Genomic DNA, 22,181 nt, shown 5'->3' with positions numbered 1-22,181 from the left:
TAGTCCAGTTTCATACACTAAAATGTGGTAAATCATCTCAGGTGTCAGCATGATGTCACATTTTCCTCTCTCTTTGTTTTTCGTGTGCACAGAACAGCATGTTCTAGGAATGATTTTGGCCTCACTGGGCAGAATACAGGTCTCATTCCACCGTTAGTTTATTGATTGGGGGCGGTTCTCATGCTTCTGCTGCATGGTTTTGTGGGAAAACAAGCCTGCTTTCTTGAGTCATCATTAGCTCGCAGGTATCACCCATACCTTTTTTTCTACTTATGATTCCCTAATGGGATTAACCACTTAATCATCTACTTTGTCCCTTCTGTCTATCCCTATCATTTTAAGCCCACAGAAACCTGCTGTATTTCCTGCCCTGCTCTGCTGCTACTGCTGCTGCTAAGTCACTTCAGCTGTGTCCGACTCTGCGACCCCATAGACGGTAGCCCACCAGGCTCCCCCGTCCCTGGGATTCTCCAGGCAAGAACACTGGAGTGGGTTGCCATTTCCTTCTCCAATGCATGAAAGTGAGAAGTGAAAGTGAAGTCGCTCAGTCGTGTCCAACTCTTCATGACCCCATGGACTGCAGCCTACCAGGCTCCTCCATCCATGGGATTTTCCAGGCAAGAGTACTGGAGTGGGGTGCCATTGCCTTCTCCAGCCCTGCTCTAGCATCTAAAATTCACTAATACTCACCTAGCCAACAAATATTTGAATGCTAAATCAGTTATGTTGTCACAATGATGCTGTATTATTCAAAAACATAGTAATTATTAAAAAACAAAGTAATTATTGTTGCTCATGAGTCTATAGGTTGGTTTTTTGGCCTCAGGTGGCTTAAGAGTCTGCAATCAGCTGCAGGTCAGGTGGCTCTGCTGATCTTGACTGGCTCCATGGCACATCTGAGGCTCTGCTAGCTATGAATGGCCTCAGCTAGGCTGGACTCAGATCTTCTCTTCTACTTCTCACATCTTTTCAGCAGTATATCAAGGCATATTCTCATGGCATGGCAGGACCCAAAGAATCTACCTGCAATGCAAGAGACCTGGGTTTTATCCCTGTGTTGGGAAGATCCCCTAGAGAAGGGAATGGCTACCCACTCCAGTATTCTTGCCTGGAGAAGTCCATGGACAGAGGAGACTGGTGGGTTACAGTCCCTGGGGTTGCAAAGCGTCAGACATGACAGAATGACTAATGCTTTAACTTGAATAAAATGGCAGCTGACTCCAGTATTCTTTCCTGTGTAATCCTATGGACACAGGAGCCTGGCGGGCTATACTGCATGGGGTCATAAGAGTCAGACATGACTTATCAACTAAAAAACCACCAGACCAATTTTGCAGAAAGGCAAGTGGAACTGTGCGTATGCTTTTCAAGCCTCTACTTACAGTCATGTTTGCTAACGTTTCATTGGCCAAAGCCACACAGTGAGCCCAGAGCCAATGTGGGAGGAGCCTACAAAACTGCAGGAAGAAAGAGGGGCATTAATGCAATCAACTTGCCACAAAGGCCAAAGATACACAGGCATCGTTCTGGGTGTTCGCTGTACAGAGCTTGGAGTACGGTGGGGAAGAAAAGCAATATATAAACAAATAAATAGAACTAGAAAGTGTGATTGGTGCTTTGGATTAGAATAGTCAGTAGGACATGTTTTAAGTTACCAAAGACCTGGAGGATGAGAAGGAGCCAGTGGTAGAAAGGCCAGCCAAGGTAGAGGCTCCAAATGGCTGAAGTATAGAAACGTGTTGGCATAAAATAAGATTGGGGAAACGGCAGGACCAGTGATATGATTTCGGATTGTAATCCAAAGGTGATGGGAATTCACTGCCAAGTTCTACTGAGAGGAGGTGACATGATATGATTTGTGCTTTTGAAAGGTCACTCTGGCTATTACATGGAGAATGAATGTTAGGGAGATAAGAGCAAAAGCAGGGAGTCAAGTTAGGAGGAGGTGTAGGGGTTAGAGCAAACCTCCCCCAACACGTATCACTTTAGCATGAGGATTATTTTGGACTAAAGGCAACTGAGACCCTGCAGGTTCAAGAGAAATGACTGCCCCTCCCTTAACTACCTAGAAGCATTTAAATTTGGAATTTTTTCCAGAAAAAAAATCAGTTATTCTCAGAGATAAATTTTATCTAAGTGGCTCCATCTATATGTAAGACAAATATCTAATTACCAAACCCTTATTGTTCTTATCATCCATGATCGTCCTGTCCTGGAAAGCCCCACGCCCCTATAACATTCCTTAGCTCAGGATGGAATACAGACCCCCTTTTACCTTTCTGTCTCTGAACCTTTCATGTACATGGGGTTGCCATACATTCAAAATTAAGTTTGGTTTTCTCCTGTTAATCAGTCTCATGTCAATTTAATTCTTAGACCAACCAGAAGAACCTAGAAGGGAAGAGGAACGTTTTCTTCTCGACAGAGGATACTAAGAGTGGTAGAGAGATGGGAGGGGACAGTTTGTGTTATGTGAGGTTTTGGATGTGGACAGGGGGAGATACCACGGTGTCTAGCTTAAGCAACTGGGTGAGCAGAGAGCTGTCTCTTAGATGGAGAAGAGGCAGAGAACAGGATGGATGGAGGGATCTAGAGTTCAGCTTTTGGGAATCCCCTGGTTGGCCTGTTGTGGGGACTGTGTACTTTCCCTGACAAGGGCCCAGGTTCGGTCCCTGGTTGTGATTTTGATGCTCGAAGTAGTGAGCAGCAGCTCACAGTAAGCAGCAGTAAGAAGTAGCTGGAAACAGTTAGTTCCCTTACCGGGAACCCTAACTACTAGACTACAGAGGCACATGGCTAGGGCCTAAATCTTCAGTTCTTGCCTGCCTTGTCAGGGAAGAATTCAGCCAAGGAGGCAGGAGGTAAAGAGAAAAGTAAAAAGAAAAGCAAAGTACATGTGGAAAGATGCTCAAGGGGACTCAGAGAGGGAGTCTGTGCCTTTGGGAACTTTAAGGGGGTGATTTTCTGAGTCTTTGTCTTCCTTCTGGCCAGTCATCTTGTTTCTCTCCTCCTGGCTAATTTGTCTCAGCACCATCACTCTCGGTGTACATGCATCTCTCAGTCAAGATGGGTCTCGATGCAAAGGCGTCTGGGAGAAGCAAGACTCATTATGGCCTGGCGTTGTCCTGTCACTTGACCCTCAAGGAACCTTTCTGCACATGTGTAATGTCTCGCTTGTCCCAAGAAAGTGTGGTGAGCAGTGATCTCTGGATCATTTACTCAAACAAGGTTTTGCCCCTCTTTGTCCTTGTCATGACTATTATTCTAAGGCCTCCACAAGAGACAAATTTGGCTATTTACTCTGTCTCTGTTGTTAATATTATTCAGGAGGGTAAACAAGAGGTTAATTTTAAAAGTCTAACCTGGAAACCTACCTATCTCACGTCTCAGGAAATGCAAATAAGAGATGAGTTGTAAGCATCCTGCCTGAAGCCCACTATTTCCTGCCCCATGAAATGTAAATAGGAGGCCAGTTGTAAGCGTATAACCAGGAGCCCATCTATCTCCTGCCTCAGTTGGGGAACCAAGATTCTGAGCCACTTGGTGCAACCAAAAAATATTAAAAAAGAGTTCAGCTTTCAATATGTTAATTTTGATCTGCCCGTGAGACAACCAGGTAATTGGATATATGGGGGTAGAACTCCAGAAAAAGGTATTTTGAGGTTGGGTCTTACAAAGGAAGAAACTGGTTGGGTGGGTGCAATTTATGACTTAATAGATGGGTGGGTCATGAAGGCAGGGGTCCTGAAAGAGTCTTGATGAGCCAGCTGTTAGTCTTGATAAATTGTCTGCTTGGTTAGTTTGTAATCTTATCTTTCAGGAGCAGATATTTCCTGGAGCAAGCAGCTAGATTATTTTTGCTTGGTCCTAGTATTGTTCAACAGGGACAGGAAAGTATGTTCATTTCAGTTCTAATCAGAAGGTCCTCAGGCAAGTGCCTTAAAAATAGTAATAATAATAAGAGCAACAACAACTACCACGATATAGTGATTATGCTGCTGGACAGTGCTGAGCCCTTTATGGATGATTTTTTTTTTTTTTAATTTACTTGTTTGTACAAGGTCTTAGTTCCAGCATGCAGGATCTTTGATCTTTGTTGCACATGTGGGATCTTAGTTGTAGCGTGTGTATCTAGTTTCCTGACCAGGGATCCAACCAGGCCCCCTGCATTGGGAGCATGACATTTTAGCCACTGGACCACCAGGGAAGTCCCACTTCACGGGTACTAACTTGTTTAAGTCTCACAACAACCCAGTAAGAGTACTCATGCCTCATGGTACAGATGTTACAGTACTTATTTGCCTATGTTACAGATGTGGCTCTTTCAAACACCTAACGTCACATGGCTGATAAGTGATAAATCTGGGTCCCAGAATCCAAACTCTTAATCCCCAAAAACTGGTTTGCCACCTAAAAGACAACAAATTTTGATTTGCCCAACTACATTTTCTTTAATTTGCTTTTTTATATCACTGAGAATGTTTCCAAATAAACTGAAAATCAAGAGTTCTATATTCCTGGGACTTCCTGGTGGTCCAGTTGTTAAGACTGGACTGTTCTTCCACTACAGGCCACATGGGTTTTATTCTTTGTCAAGGAACTAAGATCCCACTTGCCTCATAGCATGACCAAAAAACAGAGTTCTGTGTCCTAGAACTTCGGAGTTCAATTTATCGTGCCTTCGAAATTTGCACAAGGCATTCAACAAAGACCTTCCTTCTGAGTGTACGAGTCAAACCTAGACCAATCCACCCTCGGGGCAGAGAAAATCCTCCATTATTGCTTTTATTAGCCCCTGAATATTAGCCCCCAGTTTTTATTTCATATTGTGTGGGCTCAGGTAACCTTGTTGGTTTCCTTTAATATGGTTAATTAATATTGCCCTAGGGGCAGATTTATAACACCAGGCAGGGGAACCATTCCCCAATAAGACATAATGTCTATTCTACAATATAACCAGGCAAAAGAGATGTAACCATCTTACATAAAGTTCATTCAAATGTACTAATTGTTTTTTCTTTTTTAATGTATACTATTAGATTTTATGTGAAATATTTACTGTATGTTCCATTTTTGACACATAAATTTAACATAAAAAACGACACGTTATCTTTTATTTTTTATAATTGTGACATAGATACACAATCTTTTGCAATGGTAGACTTAAGATTTTGACATGTTCTTATCTATAACATGTGGTGGTTTAGTTGCTAAGTCGTGTCCGACTCTTGTGGCCATGCGGACTGTAGCCTACCACACTCCTCTGTCCCTGGGATTCTCTAGGCAAGAGTACTGGAGTGGGTTGCCATTTCCTTCTCCATCATATATATTAATTAAAAAAAACAAACGTTTACCTCAATTCTATCAACTATCATACCGAGGCTTCCGTGATGTCTCAGTGGAAAAGAATCAGCCTGCAATGCAGGAGACGCAGGTTGATCCCTGGGTCAAGAGGATCCCCTGGAGGAGGAAATGGCAACCCATTCCAGTATTCTTGCCTGGAGAATTCCATGTCTCTATTTGGGGCCGGTTGTTGTTGTTTTTTTGTTTTTTCAAACAATATCTAACTTAGAGGGGACACAAAATATACCGCCCCAAGATGTGCCTCTTCGGTATATTATTTTAGACTTTTAAATTTTTTTTATACTTTTAAGAAACAGCAGACAGAGGAAAATCTCTAAAAACTAAGTAGAAGTTATACTTTTGCAAGAAATATTTACATTTAAGAGAGAAATCTCCCTCCTTTCATAAGGGTATCTCCTTCTTTCTACCACGAAGAGGAGGATGACCGATTAACAATGAAGAAGGTATGTACTTAATTCTTCATAACAACCTTACCCTTGTTCACTGTGCTTTGCATGATTACCTTCCATCACTGATTTCCCTGCCTGCCACCATCTTCTATCTTCTTTTGTCTTTAGCTGAAGATGTATTTAAGACAATGGCTTTGGCCATTTCAGAAACTTACTCAGTTTTCTTGGGTTCTCCTATGTGTAAAGGGTGTGTGTATGCGTGTGTGTGTGCTAAGTCGCTTCAGTCATCATTTCTGACTCTTTGCAACCAAAGGGTGTATACACATTATTAAACTTTTGTTTTTCTCCTGTTAATCTATCTTATGTCAATTTAATTACTAGACCAGCCAAAGAACCTTAGAAGGGAAGGGAAACTTTCCCCACCCCCACATAGGGAAAAGGGAGGGCTAGGAAAGTTTCCTATGAGAAGAATGGACAGATTTCCTTTGGAAAGACAAATGGGTTTTTAGGAGAGCAAAAGGCCAACAAGAAAGTCTGTGACAGTGTTTGTTTATGTAGGTGCCAGTGGTCTTTCTGTCTTCAGAGCCATAAAACTTCCCAGGAGAGGGGATTTATGATACAATTTTTCTTGGTCTTTCTCCTGGGAGCAGACTCGCCCCAAAGAGGGAATTTATGGTAGTTCTCATTTCTCAGAAGTTTCTGCTTTTAGTAGATGAAAGATGCTGTGAGATGGCTTTTGTCTGCAGCTATTGAATTTCAAATGTCTTCCGTTTAAAATCATCTTCATACCAATTTTCAGGTTCTGGGTGGGTCCCAGTGTTAACACAAGTTCGTGTACTCAACTTACAGGGAAACCAAACAAACTGAAAGGTCAGAATTCGGATCAGAGAAAGATTTATTGCAGGAGATGAGGTGACTCGTGCCCTGAGAAGCCTCACGCTCCCCAGCAGTGAAGTGAAATGAAAGTTGCTAGCCATGCCTGACTCTCAGAGACCCTATGGACCCCATGGACAATAGTCCACGGAATTCTCCAGGCCTGAATACTGAAGTGGGTTGCCTTTCCCTTCTCCAGGAGATCTTCCCAACCCAGGGATCGAACCCAGGTTTTCCACATTGTGGCCGATTCTTTACCCGCTGAGCCACCATGGGGTTTCAGCAAAGCATTTTTAAAGGGCAGTTGGTGGGGGAGAGGCATTGTGAGGTGTGCAATCAGTGCTCACAGTTCTCTGATTGGCTAATAGTGAGGCAGGGTGTGTCACAGGGGTTAGCCTTATCAGTCCTTAGGTTCCGGGAGGCCCGAGGCTATGTGCTCTGGGTCTTCAAAGAGATCTTCCTTTTGGTGGGAAAATTTTCACTTCTGCAAAACAACTCAGGAATTTGCATCAAATAACTTTTATCTAGGTACTTTTAAGGGAGGCTCAGAGGTCAAAGCGTCTGCCTGCAATGTGGGAGACCTGGGTTCGATCCCTGGGTCAGGAAGATCCCCTGGAGAAGGAAATGGCAACCCACTCCAGTATTCTTGCCTGGAGAATCCCATGGATGGAGGAGCCTGGTGGGCTACAGTCCACGGGGTATCAAAAGAGACATGACTGAGCGAGCGACTTAACTTAAGGGAGGAGCTAAAGCAGAGGATATGGGAAGGCCTGGCCAGGAAAGGCCCCAGAAGGTATTGCTGGGTCTTATCCAGTTCAATCATTCTCCCACTCACCATGAGATGGCAAATCATAACCTGAGATGTATCCCAGGATACATGCCACAGCTTTCAAATCACAGCTCCATATCTGGGGACCCAGGAGGCCATTCTTTGAAACTGAAGCTACTTGATTGGGGGATGATATGTTCAGAGGAGGGACTTGGCTGGGCAGGGACTTTTACTGAGCTGGTGAACGCTTTTTGTATTACCAAACTCAGGTCCAGCTGCTTGCCACCTGAATGAAAATCAATGCTTAGGAGGCAATGTTGGTAGAAATGGAAAGCACTGCTTTTAATCAGCTGACATTCCAGGGGGAAAGATGGATCCTAAAATTCAAAGATTTTGCATCCCAAACCCAAGATTCTGCTCAGCCCTGAAAGTTTTGAAAGGGAAAGGGGGAAGCAATTTCAGTTAATTATGGAAATACAGGATCAGACTCATTGCCATCTCCCACTGATGCAGCCTTGTTGACTCCTCAGAGATCTTACTTTAGATGTTATCTTGTTTATGCAGTTTGTTTGTGAGATTACTGAAGGGGAATTTAAGAAATCAGGTCATTGGTTAATGACTTATTCTTCATTTCTGTTTCTTTGATCTATGGAAAGAACCAGTGTATTTAGGCAAGGAATTGTGTGATCAAAGATTTGCAATGTTTGCTTGGGCCAGAGAAGAGTGGAGGGTGGGAGTGCCTGGTTGAAGGTTAGTTACAACATAGTTTTGCTAAAGTGACAAGACAAAAGAGGCCCCCTGCAGAGCAAAGAGCTCTGCTGCCAAAATCTGCTTACAAATCCCCACTTATCAGAGCATTATTCCATTTCTATGGGACTAGGGGTAAAGATCTATCTTAAGCTCTTCATGCCATGCCGATACAGAGCAAAAGATGTCAACATGCGACAGTAGTGTCTCTTTGCTGACAATTTTAGTTGCCTGCTTACATACACAGACAGAGCAAGCTATAATTACTTTGATGCCCACAAGATATAGAGTACTGTGAGCAACAGTGTTAATTCCATTCTCTTAAGGGTTCTTGACATTGGCTCATAGGTTCAGTAGTAGCCATAGGCTCAGTACCGCTCAAGACGGAGCAGCTAATGCTATGGCTGTCATCATGCAGGTAACTTTCCCCTCTGGTGGGCAGTTACCGTAGCTGTAAAATGACTCAGGAACATGCATCAGACACTGAAGGCTTCTGTGACTCTACTGTCTAATCATTAGCTGCTTGAGCCTGCTTTTTTTGTGATGGGGTGGGGGAGTTGGAGTGGGGTAGAGGGGGGACTGGGAGACTTCAGCTTCTCTACAAACAAGAGGCAGGCAGCATGGAGGGGCCTTTGCACCTGGGCGAGGGGGCAGGGCTCTGCTTGGTTCCATTTGGATTGGGAACGGTGAAGGAAAAGTGAGCAAGAGTGTTGCAGGGGGCAGAAACAGCACGTGAAAGTGAAGTGACTTATATTTATAGGGCACAAATTATGTATTTGGTAACTGTCTTCATCTCATTCCATTCTCCCAATAACCGTATGAGGTAGGTATTGTTGGCCCCATTTATCAGATTGGGAGATCAGGGCTCCAGGGCAAATAATTTATACAGGCCTCCACCGTTTGTATATGAGGTTACATGGGATTCCCTGTAATCTCAGGTGCCTCAGACGGTAAAGCATCTGCCCACAATGTGGGAGACCTGGGTTTGCTCCCTGGGCCGGGAAGATCCCCTGGAGAAGGAAATGACAACCCACTCCATTACTCTTGCCTAGAAAATTCAATGGATGGAGGAGCCTGGTGGGGTACAGTCCATGCGGTCGCCAAGAGTTGGACACGACTGAGTGACTTCACTATCCTTCTTTTCACTGGGATTGAAACCAGGTCTGTGTGGCTTCAGGGGAGAGGATGACACCAGGACAGGGAAGGCAGAGGGTGGGAATGGCAGTCAGCTGGGAAGGGAGACTGGGGCCAGATTGTGGAGATCTGAAGCTGAGAACACATTCAACCTAAAAGAGTTGCACTAGTAATTAGAAAAACATCTGGCAATTCTACCCACGATGGCTCTGGGAACCAGAGAAATGACTGTGTTAGCCCTCCCCTCCCCGCAATGTCCCCTGATTCTTGAGATAACAGAGAAGATGTTCCAAGAGAGAGGAATGCTGGGGTGGGGCAGGGGAGTGCCCCAGGCTGTGCAAGACCTCCCCTCTCTCCAGTTGGTCAAGGGCCCCCGCCTCCCCCAGCCAGTCACTCAGCCTCTGCACCTGTCAGGGTGTTGGTGGGAATACACAGGCACCTTTGGTTTTTGTCCCCTTGCTGCCTGAAAGAAAGATGCTGCTGTTGTCTTCTCCTACCTGGCCACCATGAAGTTCCACTCCTCCTCATTCTCAAGATTGAGAGAGCAAAAATTAGCAGTGAGAAAGCATGAGAAGTTAAAAATGTGCCCTGCCATTCTTTTGGTTGGGATAATAAAGATAAAGCCAGTTACAGAGCTGAACAGGAAAGACTTATTTCTCCCAAGGACAAGTTAACAGCAGCAGAGTGGCATGAGGACTCCTGCTTTCTTACTCACTGAGAGAAGTCTTGGCCTCTAAAATCAGACACCATCAGAAACTTTGCTTTATGAAGTTGTGTCATCAGTAATAAATGAAGAACGGATGCTTTGAAACTGTGGTGTTGGAGAAGACTCTTGAGAGTCCCTTGGACTTCAAGGAGATCAAACCAGTCAATCCTAAAGGAAATCAACCCTGAATATTCATTGGAAGGATTGATGCTGCAGCTGAAGTTCCAATACTTTGGCCACCTGATGCAAAGAACTGATTCATTAGAAAAAACCCTGATGCTGGGAAAGACTGAGGGCAGGAGGAGAAGGGGCGACAGAGGATGAGATGGTTGGATGGCATCACTGACTCAATGGACATGAGTTTGAGTAAGCTCTGGGAGATAGTGGAGGACAGGGAACCTTGCTGCAGTCCATTGGTGTCAAAGAGTCGGACATGACTTAGTGACTGAACAACATCAGGAATGAAACACTGCTCCTCACCCCCTTACCTGGACCTTCTAATTCACTTTGATACAGAGAAGCAGCTTCAGTTAACAACCCAAGTGCACTACATTACATAAGGGTTTTTTTGACACACCACGTCACGTCTTTATGTGTGTAATAAAAGGTGGAAACTTTGTAGTTTGCTTTGCTTTGCTTTGTATGTTCAGCTGCTTAGTCATGTCCGACTCTTTTGTGACCCCATGGACTGTGGCCCGCCAGGCTCCTCTGTCCACAGGATTTCCGGGCAAAAATACTGGAGTGGGTTGCCATTTCCTTCTCCAGGGGGATTTTCCTGACCAAGCAATGGAACCAACTGTCTCCTGCGTCTAATGCTTTGAAGGCGGATGGATTCTTTACCCACTGAGCCACCCAAACATGGCTTCAGGTAAATTTTTTCTAAACTCCACCCTCCCACCAAGCACAGGACTGTAGGTTTTCTTTGGTTTCCTTTGTTTGGTCCCTGGTTCCTCCATACCTTAGAGTCTCCTGTGCAACTGGCCAAGAAAACCTGGTACTGTCAGACTGATTGGGCTAGGATGAGGACCTCATAAAACCCTCCCTTCTTTTTCCAGACTTGACTTTATCTCCCAAGGCCTAAGACAAAGGGAAGGATTATTCAGTCAGCCTGATCCTGGGATGGGTGGAGCAGGAACACAGAACACTGCATTCTTCGGAAAACTTTCAGAGCCTTCTTTATGTAACTCTACCCCATTAATTGGTGTGCCAGATGGGGATGGGGGGCAGGCACTGGACTGAGGGCTTCACAATGCCATCCCACTCAATCTTTACCACAGCCCTGTTCAGTTCAGTTCAGTTCAGTTCAGTCGCTCAGTCATGTCCGACTCTTTGCGACCCCATGAATCGCAGCACACCAGGCCTCCCTGTCCATCACCATCTCCCGGAATTCACTCAGACTCACATCCATCGAGTCCGTGATGCCATCCAGCCATCTCATCCTCGGTCGTCCCCTTCTCCTTCTGCCCCCATTCCCTCCCAGCATCAGAGTCTTTTCCAATGAGTCAACTCTTCGCATGAGGTGGCCAAAGTATTGGAGTTTCAGCTTTAGCATCATTCCTTCCAGAGAAATCCCAGGGCTGATCTCCTTCAGAATGGACTGGTTGGATCTCCTTGCAGTCCAAGGGACTCTCAAGAGTCTTCTCCAACACCACAGTTCAAAAACATAAATTCTTCGGCGCTCAGCCTTCTTCACAGTCCAACTCTCACATCCATACATGACCACAGGAAAAACCATAGCCTTGACTAGATGGACCTTAGTCGGCAAAGTAATGTCTCTGCTTTTGAATATGCTATCTAGGTTGGTCATAACTTTTCTTCCAAGGAGTAAGCGTCTTTTAGCCCTGTTAGGTCCTGTTATCATCATTCCCAATTTACAGATGAAGAAACTGAAGCACAGAGATGTTAAATATTATAACTTGTCCAAGAAAAGCACGTAGTCAGCAAGCAACTCAGCTGGGATTTGAACACATGAAGTTTGCAAACAGAACTTTCAACCACTAAACAGGGGTTCATCAAAACTAAACCCTGGTGCTTTTACTTTCTGCACCAAGCCTCCTAGGCCAAAAGACATACTCAACAGTCCCATATATTTTTATGTTCATAACTTACTAAGCATTTATGGGGCTTCCCTCATGGCTCAGTGGTAAAGAATCTGCCTTCCAGTGCAGGAGACACAGGTTCTATCCCTGATCCAGGAAGATCCTGCATGCTGTGGAAGAGCTAAGATGGTGCACCATAACCATTAAGCCTGTGCTTTAGAGCCTGGGAGCTGAAGCTACTGAAGCCCTGATGCTCCAGAGCCTGTGCTCTACAATAACAGAAGCCACCACAGTGCCTGAGTACCACAGCTAGAGAGTAGCTCCCGCTTGTTGCAATTGGAGAAAGCCTGCACACCAATGAAGACCCAGCATAGCCAAAAAAATTTTTTATAATTATTTTTTAAAAAAGGATTTATGTTCTAACAATTTAGGAGTTGTTTTGGTGGGGGGAATACACATAAAAGGAAAAATAATATTTTAATTTCATTCTTAAATAACCTATACATAGTATTGAGATGCGTGTGCTGGCTGGGCACTGCACAACTTCTCAAACTTTAAAATTGGATTTGAACACCATCACATGTATCCTAGGGGCATCCCTGATGGCTCAGCCATAAAGAATCTGATGGCAATGCAGAAGACCCCCTGGAGGAGGAAATGCTAACCCACTCCAGTACTCTTGCCTGGAAAATCCCATGGACAGAGGAACCCAGCAGGCTACACTCCATGGGGTTGCAAAATGTCAGGCACAACTGAGCATGGAGCACAAACACTCATTCTACATAGTACTTGCTTTTTATCATAGAAAACACCAAAAAACAGTTTCACAGAGATATTAGTCAGGAGACCTATTCGGAATACCATGCTTGTGTGTATGTGCTAAGTCGCTACCTTTTTGGTCTCCTATTTGCCCTCCTAAAAACCCATTTGTCTTTCCAAAGAAACCTATTTGTCCTCACTGTAGAAGTCTTTTCTTTCCCCACTGAGCACTTCTGCATGTATTCGCATTGTTTCCAAAAGTAAACTTTTCCTTTTGCTAATCTCTTTTGTCAGTTTAGTTTGCAGATAACCCAAACTGAACCTAAGATGGTAGAGGAAATGTTGTTTTTCTTCCCCAACGATATCATTAAAAGCAATGTAGCATGATTTCATGTTGAAACTGTGAACTACCTGAAGTTAGCAGTCTTGTACAGTGTTTGACAGGTGCTGCTGAATTTCCCTTGAAATTTAAAAATACCCATGATGGATTTGCTCTTGTTCCCTGGGATGCTTTGTTTCCCAGTTTGGGAACCATGGTACCAGACTAAATCCATATCAAAATGATCTAACATAATCTATGAGGCTTGTCAACTACAAATTTGTGCCTGCCAAGGCCATTTGCCATCTGCTGCTGTGGGGACTGAATTCTGTTCTGCTGCAGCTGTTGCCCTTCGACTCACGCTGAAGGGAGCTCAGGGTGGAGAATGGGACACTTTGTGCTCCAGGGAAACTGGTGGAACAGGTCTTTCAGTTCAATTCAGTTGCTCAGTCGTGTCCGATTCTTTGAGACCCCATGGACTGGCAGGCCAGGCTTCCCTGTCCATCACCAACTCTTGGAGCTTACTCAGACTCATGTCCATTGAGTTGGGGATGCCATCCAACCATCTCATCCTCTGTTGTCCCTTTTTCCTCTCGCCTTCAATCCTTCCCAGCATCAGGGTCTTTTCAAATAAGTCAGTTCTTTGCATCAGGTGGCCAAAGCATTGGAGTTTCAGCTTTAGCATCAGTCCTTTCAATGAATATTCAGGACTGATATTCTTTAGGATTGATTGGTTCGATCCTCTTGCAGTCCAAAAGACTCTCAAGAGTCTTTTCCAACACCACAGTTCAAAACCATCAATTCTTAAAGTGCTTATAGTGCAGGTAGAAAAAAAAAAAAAAAAAACAAACCATCAATTCTTCAGTGCTCAGCTTTCTTTATAGTCCAACTCTCACATCCATACGTGACTACTGGAACAACCATGGGTTTGACCAGATAGACCTTTGTTGGCAAAGTAATGTCTCTGCTCTCTAATATGCTGTCTAGGTTGGTCATAGCTTTTCTTCCAAGGAGCAAGCATCTTTCAATTTCATGGCTGCAGTCACCATCTGCAGTGATTTTGGAGCCAAAAAATAAAGTCTGTCACTGTTTCTATTGTTTCCCCATCTATTTGCCGTGAATTAATGGGACCAGATACCATGATCTTAGTTTCCTAAATGTTGAGTTTTAAGCCAGCTTTTTGACTCTCCTCTTTGCCCTTCATCAAGAGACTCTTTAGTTCTTCTTCACTTTCTGCCATAAGGGTGGTGTCATCTGTGTATCTGAGGTTATTTATATTTCTCCTGGCAACCTTGATTCCAGCTTGTGCTTCATCCAGCCTGGCATTTCCCATGATGTACTCTTGCATATAAGTTAAATAAGCAAGGTGACGATATAAATCCTTGTTGCACTTCTTTCCCAATTTGAAACCAGTCCGTTGTTTCATGTCTGGTTCTAACTGTAGCTTCTTGACCAGCATACAGATTTCTCAGGAGGCAGGTAAGGTGGTCTGGTATTCCCATCTCTTTAGGAATTTTCCACAATTTGTTGTGATCCACACAGTCAAAGGCTTTGGTGTAGTCAATAAAGCAGAAGGAGATGTTTTTCTGGAACTCTCTTGCTTTATTGATGATCCAAGAGACGTTGGCAGTTTGATCTCTGGTTTCTCTACCTTTTCTAAATCCAGTTTGAACATGTGGAGGTTCATGGTTTATGTACTGTTTAAGCCTGGCTTGGAGAATTTTGAGCATTAGGAACTGATTTCATGGTCCCATCCTTACATCTCCTCATATCTAGAAAAGTACTAAATCCCTCATTTGGTGCTGACTTCTGCTCCTAGTGAAGAGAAAACCTTTTGTAAAATAACTGCTTGATTGCATTGAACTCCCCTCTCACCAAAATCACAAATACTGGACTTCCTCCACTACTTCTATGCAGGGGTTTCTCAGCGCTACCTGAGGTGCCATCTCCCGGGCTGCAGTCCTCATTTTGTGGAAATAAAACTCACTTTACAACTCTCATGTTGTGCATCTTTTAGTGGACAGCCCACTGGGAATGGCGTGTTATAACTGCTTGTTGTTCCCAGCAGTGTCACGAATATATTTTCCTCTACCTTTCTAAGTGCTCACTGGTCAAAGAATTAAACTGATGTGACCAAGATTAACGAGAGATAATCAAAAGTTTGATAACATGTACACATGGGAGAGAGGCAGAAAACTGAGTAACTCACCAAAATGGCAGAAATTTTCACCTTAAATACCATGTTCAGTTAAAAACAAAGGAGGTTGTTAGGGGTAGTGTTTGGGGACTTCAAATGGGAAGAGGGCAATGTAAGTGGAGATGGAAAAGCAAATATTTGGTAAATATTGACTGGGCCTTGCAGATAGTGGGACTCAGAGTGGACTCTAATTTCTAGGCTCTGCTGAGTTTCCCCCCACTACACCTAAAACCATTTACCTCAAACAAGGACTTGAACCATTTCTGTCCTTTATCGAGCCCATCTTTACATGAAATGTTCCCTTGGTATCTCTAATTTTCTTGAAGAGATCTCTAGTCTTTCTCATTCTATTGTTTTCCTCTATTTTTTTGCATTGACCACTGAGGAAGGCTTTCTTATCTCTCCTTGCTGTTCTTTGGAACTCTGCATTCAGATGCTTATATCTTTTCTTTTCTCCTTTGCCTTTCACTTCTCTTCTTTTCTCAGCTATTTGTAAGGTCTCCTCAGACAACCATTTTGCCTTTTTGCATTTCTTTTTCTTGGGGATGGTCTTGATCACCACCTCCTATACATTGTCACAAACCTCCATCCATAGTTCTTCAGGCACTCTATCAGAATCTAACCCCATGAATCTATTTGTCATTTCCATTGTATAATCATAAGGGATTTGATTTAGCTCATACATGAATGGTCTAGTGGTTTTCCCTACTTTCTTCAAAGGAATGTAGAAATGGTATCATCCTAACAGAAGCAGAAGATATTAAGAAGTGGTGGCAATACACAGAAAAACTATACAAAAAAGATATTCATAAAAAAACAAACAAACAAAAACAAAAAGGATCCTTTTGTTTTGATAACCCAGATAACCACAACAGTGTGATCGCTTACCTAGAGCCAGGCATCCTGGAATCTGAAGTCAAATGGGCCTTAGGGAAGCGTCACTACGAACAAAGCTAGTAGAGGTGATGGAATTCCAGTCGAGCTGTTTCAAATCCTAAAAGATGTTGCTGTGAAAGTGCTGCACTCAATATGCCAGCAAATTTGGAAAACTCAGCAGTGGTCACAGGACTGGAAAAGGTCAGTTTTCATTCTAATCCCAAAGAAGGGCAATACCAAAGAATGCTCAAACTACCACACAATTGCACTCATCTTACACGCCAGCAAAGTAATGCTCAAAATTCTCCAAGCCAGGCTTCAACAGTACATGAACTGTGAACTTCCAGATGTTCAAATTGGATTTAGAAAAGGTAGAGGACCCAGAGATCAAATTGTCAACATCTATTGGATCATCAAAAAAGCAAGAGAGTTTCAGGAAAAACATCTACTTCTGCTTTATCGATTATGCCAAAGCTTTTGACTGTGTGGATCACAACAAACTGGAAAATTCCTAAAGAGATGGGAATACCAGACCACCTTACCTGCCTCCTGAGAATTCTGTATGCTAGTCAATAAGCAACAGAACCAGATATGGAACAATGGACTGGTTCCAAATTGGGAAAGAAGTACGTCAAGGCTGTAAATTGTCACTCTGCATATTTAACTTATATGCAAGAGTACATCACAGGAAATGCCAGGCTGGATGAAGCACAAGCTGAAATCAAGGTTGCCGGGAGAAATATAAATAACCTCAGAAACACAGATGACACCACCCTTATGGCAGAAAGTGAAGAGGAACTAAAGAGCCTCTTGTTGAAAGTGAAAGAGGAGAGCGAAAAAGCTGGCTTAAAACTCTTAACTTTCAGAAAACTAAGATCATGGCATCTGGTCTCATCACTTCATGGCAAATAGATGGGGAAACAATGGAAACAGTGACAGACTTTATTTTCTTGGGCTCCAAAATCACTGCAGATGGTGAATGCATGAAATTAAAAGATGCTTGCTCCTTGGAAGAAAAGCTAGGACCAACCTACACAGCATAATAGAAAGCAGAGACATTACTTTGCCAACAAAGGTCTATCTGGTCAAAGCTATGGTTTTTCCAGTAGTCATGTATGGATGTGAGAGTTGGACTATACAGAAAGCTGAGCACTGAAGAATTGATGGTTTTGAATTGTGGTGTTGGAGAAGACTCTTGAGAGTCCCTTGGACTGCAAGGAGATCCAACCAGATCCTAAAGGAAATCAGTCCTGAATATTCATTGGAAGGACTGATGCTGAAGCTGAAACTTCAATACTTTGGCCACCTGATGCAAAGAACTGACTCACTGAAAAGACCCTGATGCTGGGAGACTGCCGGGGTCCAGCCTCAGCAGAGTTCAGGGATACCCTCAGGATGAACAGCATTGGTGAAAGAATGACACGGGGAGACCAAGTTTAGGTGAAGTAAGGCCCGTAACTTTATTTTTTAAAGGAGCTTTTATACCCTGACTTGTACATAGAGGAAAATGAAAGATGCAAAGTCAGGCAGAGTCAGCTCAAACATTCCAGCAGTTTTGCCCTTATTGGAACCAGGATTTTTTTTTCTGCATACCTTTCCATAAACAAGGGTCTTATGTTGTGTACATTATCTTTTGGCCTTGGAGGCCTGTTGACATTTTATGACCCTTTTTTGATAAAGGTTGATCAACCAGAAAACTTGTTTTCCCTTGAAGTGTTTTTTCTTTATACCTCTAATCTGTGTCAGCCTCAGAAAGTACTAAACAGAGTTACATTCTCATGGAGCAAAGGTGCAGTGGGTTACAACAAAAAAAGAACTTTTTAGCTCAAATGTCTGATGTAGTTAATACCAAGGCTACTACTTGTTTTTCTTACATTCCAACTATATTAACTAATGCAGTCCCAAGCACACAATGGATAAGGGATATGGGAACTTGGCAGCAAGCATTGGCTCAACAATGAAACCCTTCACCAGTATTATTATTATTTTTTTAATTTTATTTTTTTACTTTACAATACTGTATTGGTTTTGTCATACATTGACATGAATCCACCACAGGTGTACATGAGTTCCCAACCCTGAACCCTCCTCCCACCACCCTCCCCATATCATCTCTCTGGGTCATCCCAGTGCACCAGCCCCAAGCATCCTGTATCCTGTATCAAACCTAGACTAGCGATTCATTTCTTACATGATAGTATACATGTTTCAATGCCATTCTCCCAAATCATCCCTACATCTGTATCTCTTTTGCTGTCTCACATACAGGGTTATCATTACCATCTTTCTAAATTCCATATATATGACAGCCTTCGGAATGGGAGAAAATAATAGCAAATGAAGCAACCGACAAACAACCAATCTCAAAAATATATAAGCAACCCCTGCTTGTTTCAGCATCAGTTCAGAAAAATAAACGACCCAATCAAAAAATGGGCCAAAGAACCAAACAGACACCTCTCCAAAGACATACGGATGGCTAACAAACACATGAAAAGATGCACAGCCTCTTTAATTAATCACCCATCTAAAGGTTTAAAACATTTAATCAATATCAAAGACTATTTCATCTCTGAAGGAAGCATATCATTTTTAGAAAGCAGTTTTTATACTAAAACCATAGAATAATTTGTATTAGAGTTGTAAGGCATCCTCTGTACTGTGATACAAGAGCCCCAGACCCTATTTTGGGAATTAGAAAAATTGAAAGTTAGCAAGTCCCAGAAAATTCAGTTAGTTAAGTCGCTCAGTCATGTCTGACTCTTTGCGACCCCGTGGACTGTAGCCCACCAGGCTCCTCCATCCATGGGATTCTACAGGCAAGAATACTTCACCAGTATTATTTTAATAAAACTTTTTCACCCCTTGAAGGGCTGTATATTTTCAGAATGCTTAGGCTTCCCGTGTCATGGTTGGGATGTTGTGAACAATCATATGCGTAGTTGCAAGAGTCTGGATAAACCTGCCAAGCAAGCCAGAATGCTAACAGGGGGGTTTGAATTGAAAGGCTCCTTTCATGCCCAGGAGACTTATCAGCTAGAGCCCTAATTTGATTTTCTCCAGAGAAAGGTGATCGGGGATAGCCCCCTGTTAATGTCAGAAGAGCTGGTGAAAGGCATAATATAATAAACAGTAGACAGACAGATTTTGGTTTGGGGTAGATGCTTGAGCAGGTCCAGGGAGTCCCTCGAGTCCTGATCCAACTTGCCTGTCAGGTCTCCTCTGCATGACCTTGTCATGGGTGGGACCTCCCGTGCTGGCTCCCAGCAGAAGACAGCAGGAAAAGGGGATGCCAGAGGATGAGATGGTTGGATGGCATCATCAACTCAATGGACATGAGTTTGAGCAAGCTCAGGGAGTTGTTGATGGACAGGGAAGCCTGGCGTGCTGCAGTCCATGGGGTCACAAGGAGTCAGACACGACTGAGTGACTGAACTGAACTGAGGACTTGAACCTACATAGCTAGGATTCGAACCCAGCGCAAACTTACAGTAATGAAGCTCAGGTTCTTGATGTCTCATTGTAGAAAGAATTCAGTGAGACATAAAGTGATAGGTTAAGAAGCGGATTTATTCAGAGAGAAACACACTCCACAGAGTGTGGGCCAACACAGAGGGTGAGTGCAGTGGCCTCCAAATGTGGCGTGGTTAGTATTTATAGGCTGGGTAACTTCATAGGCTAATGAGTGGGAGGATTATTCCAACTGTTTTGGGGGAGGGGTGGAGATTTCCTGGAATTGGGCCCCCCGCCCACTTTTTGGTCTTTGATGCTGCCTTGGAACTGTCTTGTCTGCCATCTTGGACCCATTTGATTTTAATTGGTCTATGTTGTATCTTCAGGCTATGTCACTCTTTCAAAATTGTGTCCTGCCCCCTTCCCTCCTGTTCTACACCTAGCCTATATTCTTTGCTGACATTTCTCATAATAGCCCTATTCCAAGAATAGGCCTTTTATCTAAATTCTTTTAGGTAGTTAAGGTTGAGGCAACAAGAAGAACTTCTGATCTTCTGTTTAAAAATAATCAGCCTAAATTAATCCTCATGTGAAAGAGGTACATTTTGGGGTAAAAAATTTTGCTCCCCTAGAGCAATCGCCGGAGAAGGCAATGGCACCCCACTCCAGTACTCTTGCCTGGAAATCCCATGGATGGAGGAGCCTGGTAGGCTGCAGTCCATGGGGTCACGAAGAGTCGGACACGACTGTGCAACTTCCCTTTCACTTTTCACTTTTATGCATTGGAGAAGGAAATGGCAACCCACTCCAGTGTTCTTGCCTGGAAAATCCCAGGGACAGGGGGAGCCTGGTGGGCTGCCGTCTATGGGGTCATACAGTCAGACATGACTGAAGCGACTTAGCAGCAGCAGCAGCAGAGCAATCTCATCTCCCTCTGGATGTGTCTGTCTGGTTCATGGCTGTATCTGCTGTGCCATCATCAGTGCCCAGTACAAAGGAAGAACTTAGATGAAGGAGGTGGCATATGAGTGGGGAGAACAGGTGCAGAGCACACATGATTAACTCTTAAGGGCTATTTCACCCTCCCCTGTTCATAAGTCATCTTAGAGGAAATGTGTCCAGAATTTTGGATATAAACACCCCTGATTCCTGCTCTTCTGGCTCTTTCTTCCACTAGACTTTATGTTTCCTATTTTCACAGTCTTTCTTCTGTAGAGAACAACATAGCTCAATTAGATTACTGTATATTAAATACAGTCTTTTCTGAATCTAGCAGTTCATGTCAGATCAGGTCATTCTTCTACTCAAAACCCACAATGGCTTCCCAGCTCACTCAGAGTCAAAGCCACAAGTCTTATAAGGGCAGGGATAATCTGCCCTTGTCTTTCTTCTCTGACCTCATGTCCTACTGCTCCTCCGTTTATCCTCCTCCAATCATTTGGGCCACCTTGCTATTCTCAAACTAACTGTGTTTGCTTTTCACTTAGAGGCTGTTGATTCTGCCTGGAAGGCTGTGCTGTCACACATGTGGAAATATTTAAGACCACTGAAATGAGAACAAGCAAAAGCTATTTACTCAGAACTTGCAAGGAGTCAGCCACCATTATTTGCATTTGGCAGCAACTCAAAGGCATTGCTACAGGGGTTGTTGTTTAGCTCCACATTGCAGCTATGCTTGACTTCCTGAGTTGCTTACTGCAGAGGGAAGCCAAACCCCGATCTTTGCAGCAACCAGTCCAGAAAACAAAGAACTCTGCAGTAACTGCCCCAGAATTCTGAGGACCTGGTCAGCTGCTGTATATTTTTTATCCCCACTTCCAACTCAGGATCAATCAGTTCAGTTCAGTTGTTCAGTCGTGTCCAACACTTTGTGACCCCATGAACTGAAGCACGCCAGACCTCCCTGTCCATCACCAACTCCCAGAGTTTACTCAAACTCAAGTCCATTGAGTCAGTGATGCCATCCAACCATTTCATCCTCTGTCATTCCCTTCTCCTCCCACCTTAAATCATTCCCAGCATCAGAGTCTTTTCAAATGAGTCAGTTCTTTGAGTCAGGTGGCCAAAGTACTGGAGTTTCAGCTTCAGCATCAGTCCTTCCAGTGAATATTCAGGACTGATCTCCTTTAGGACTGACTGGTTTGATCTCCTAGCTGTCCAAAGGACTCTCAAGAATCTTCTCCAACACACAGTTCAAAAGTATCAATTCTTCACCATTTAGCTTTCTTTATAGTCCAACTCTCACAATCCATACATGACTACTGGAAAAACCATAGCTTTGACTAGACAGACCTTTGTTGGCAAAGTAATGTCTCTGCTTTCTAATATGCTGTGTAGGTTGGTCATAGCTTTTCTTCCAAGGAGCAAGCATCTTTCAATTTCATGCAGTCACCATCTTCAGTGATTTTGGAGCCCTCCAAAATAAAGTCTGTCACTGTTTCCATTGTTTCCCCATCTATTTGCATGAAGTGATGAGACCAGATGCCATGATCTTAGTTTTCTGAATGTTGAGTTTTAAGTCAACTTTTTCACTCTCCAATCAAAGAAAGCTAAACA

General features: G+C 43.5%; 1 protein-coding gene across 2 annotated transcripts in view; it reads left to right on the top strand.

Annotated features, from left to right (window-relative positions):
- MSH6 (mutS homolog 6) overlaps positions 1-22,181 on the top strand; it is a 103,362-nt gene that overhangs the window by 55,233 nt on the left and 25,948 nt on the right. Inside the window, exon 2 of one of the 2 annotated variants that reach the window (XM_060412203.1) lies at positions 5,753-5,807. The exons of the other annotated variant lie outside the window; for it this stretch is intronic. Coding sequence (XP_060268186.1) covers positions 5,753-5,807 — 55 coding nt within the window. The remainder of the gene's footprint in view (positions 1-5,752; positions 5,808-22,181) is intronic. 2 annotated transcript variants of the gene reach the window in all.

Source organism: Ovis aries, chromosome 3, assembly GCF_016772045.2.
Source record: "Ovis aries strain OAR_USU_Benz2616 breed Rambouillet chromosome 3, ARS-UI_Ramb_v3.0, whole genome shotgun sequence".
NCBI classification, from domain to species: domain Eukaryota; kingdom Metazoa; phylum Chordata; class Mammalia; order Artiodactyla; family Bovidae; genus Ovis; species Ovis aries.
Note: the sequence above shows the minus strand (reverse complement) of the source record. Positions and strands in the feature narration are given on the sequence as shown.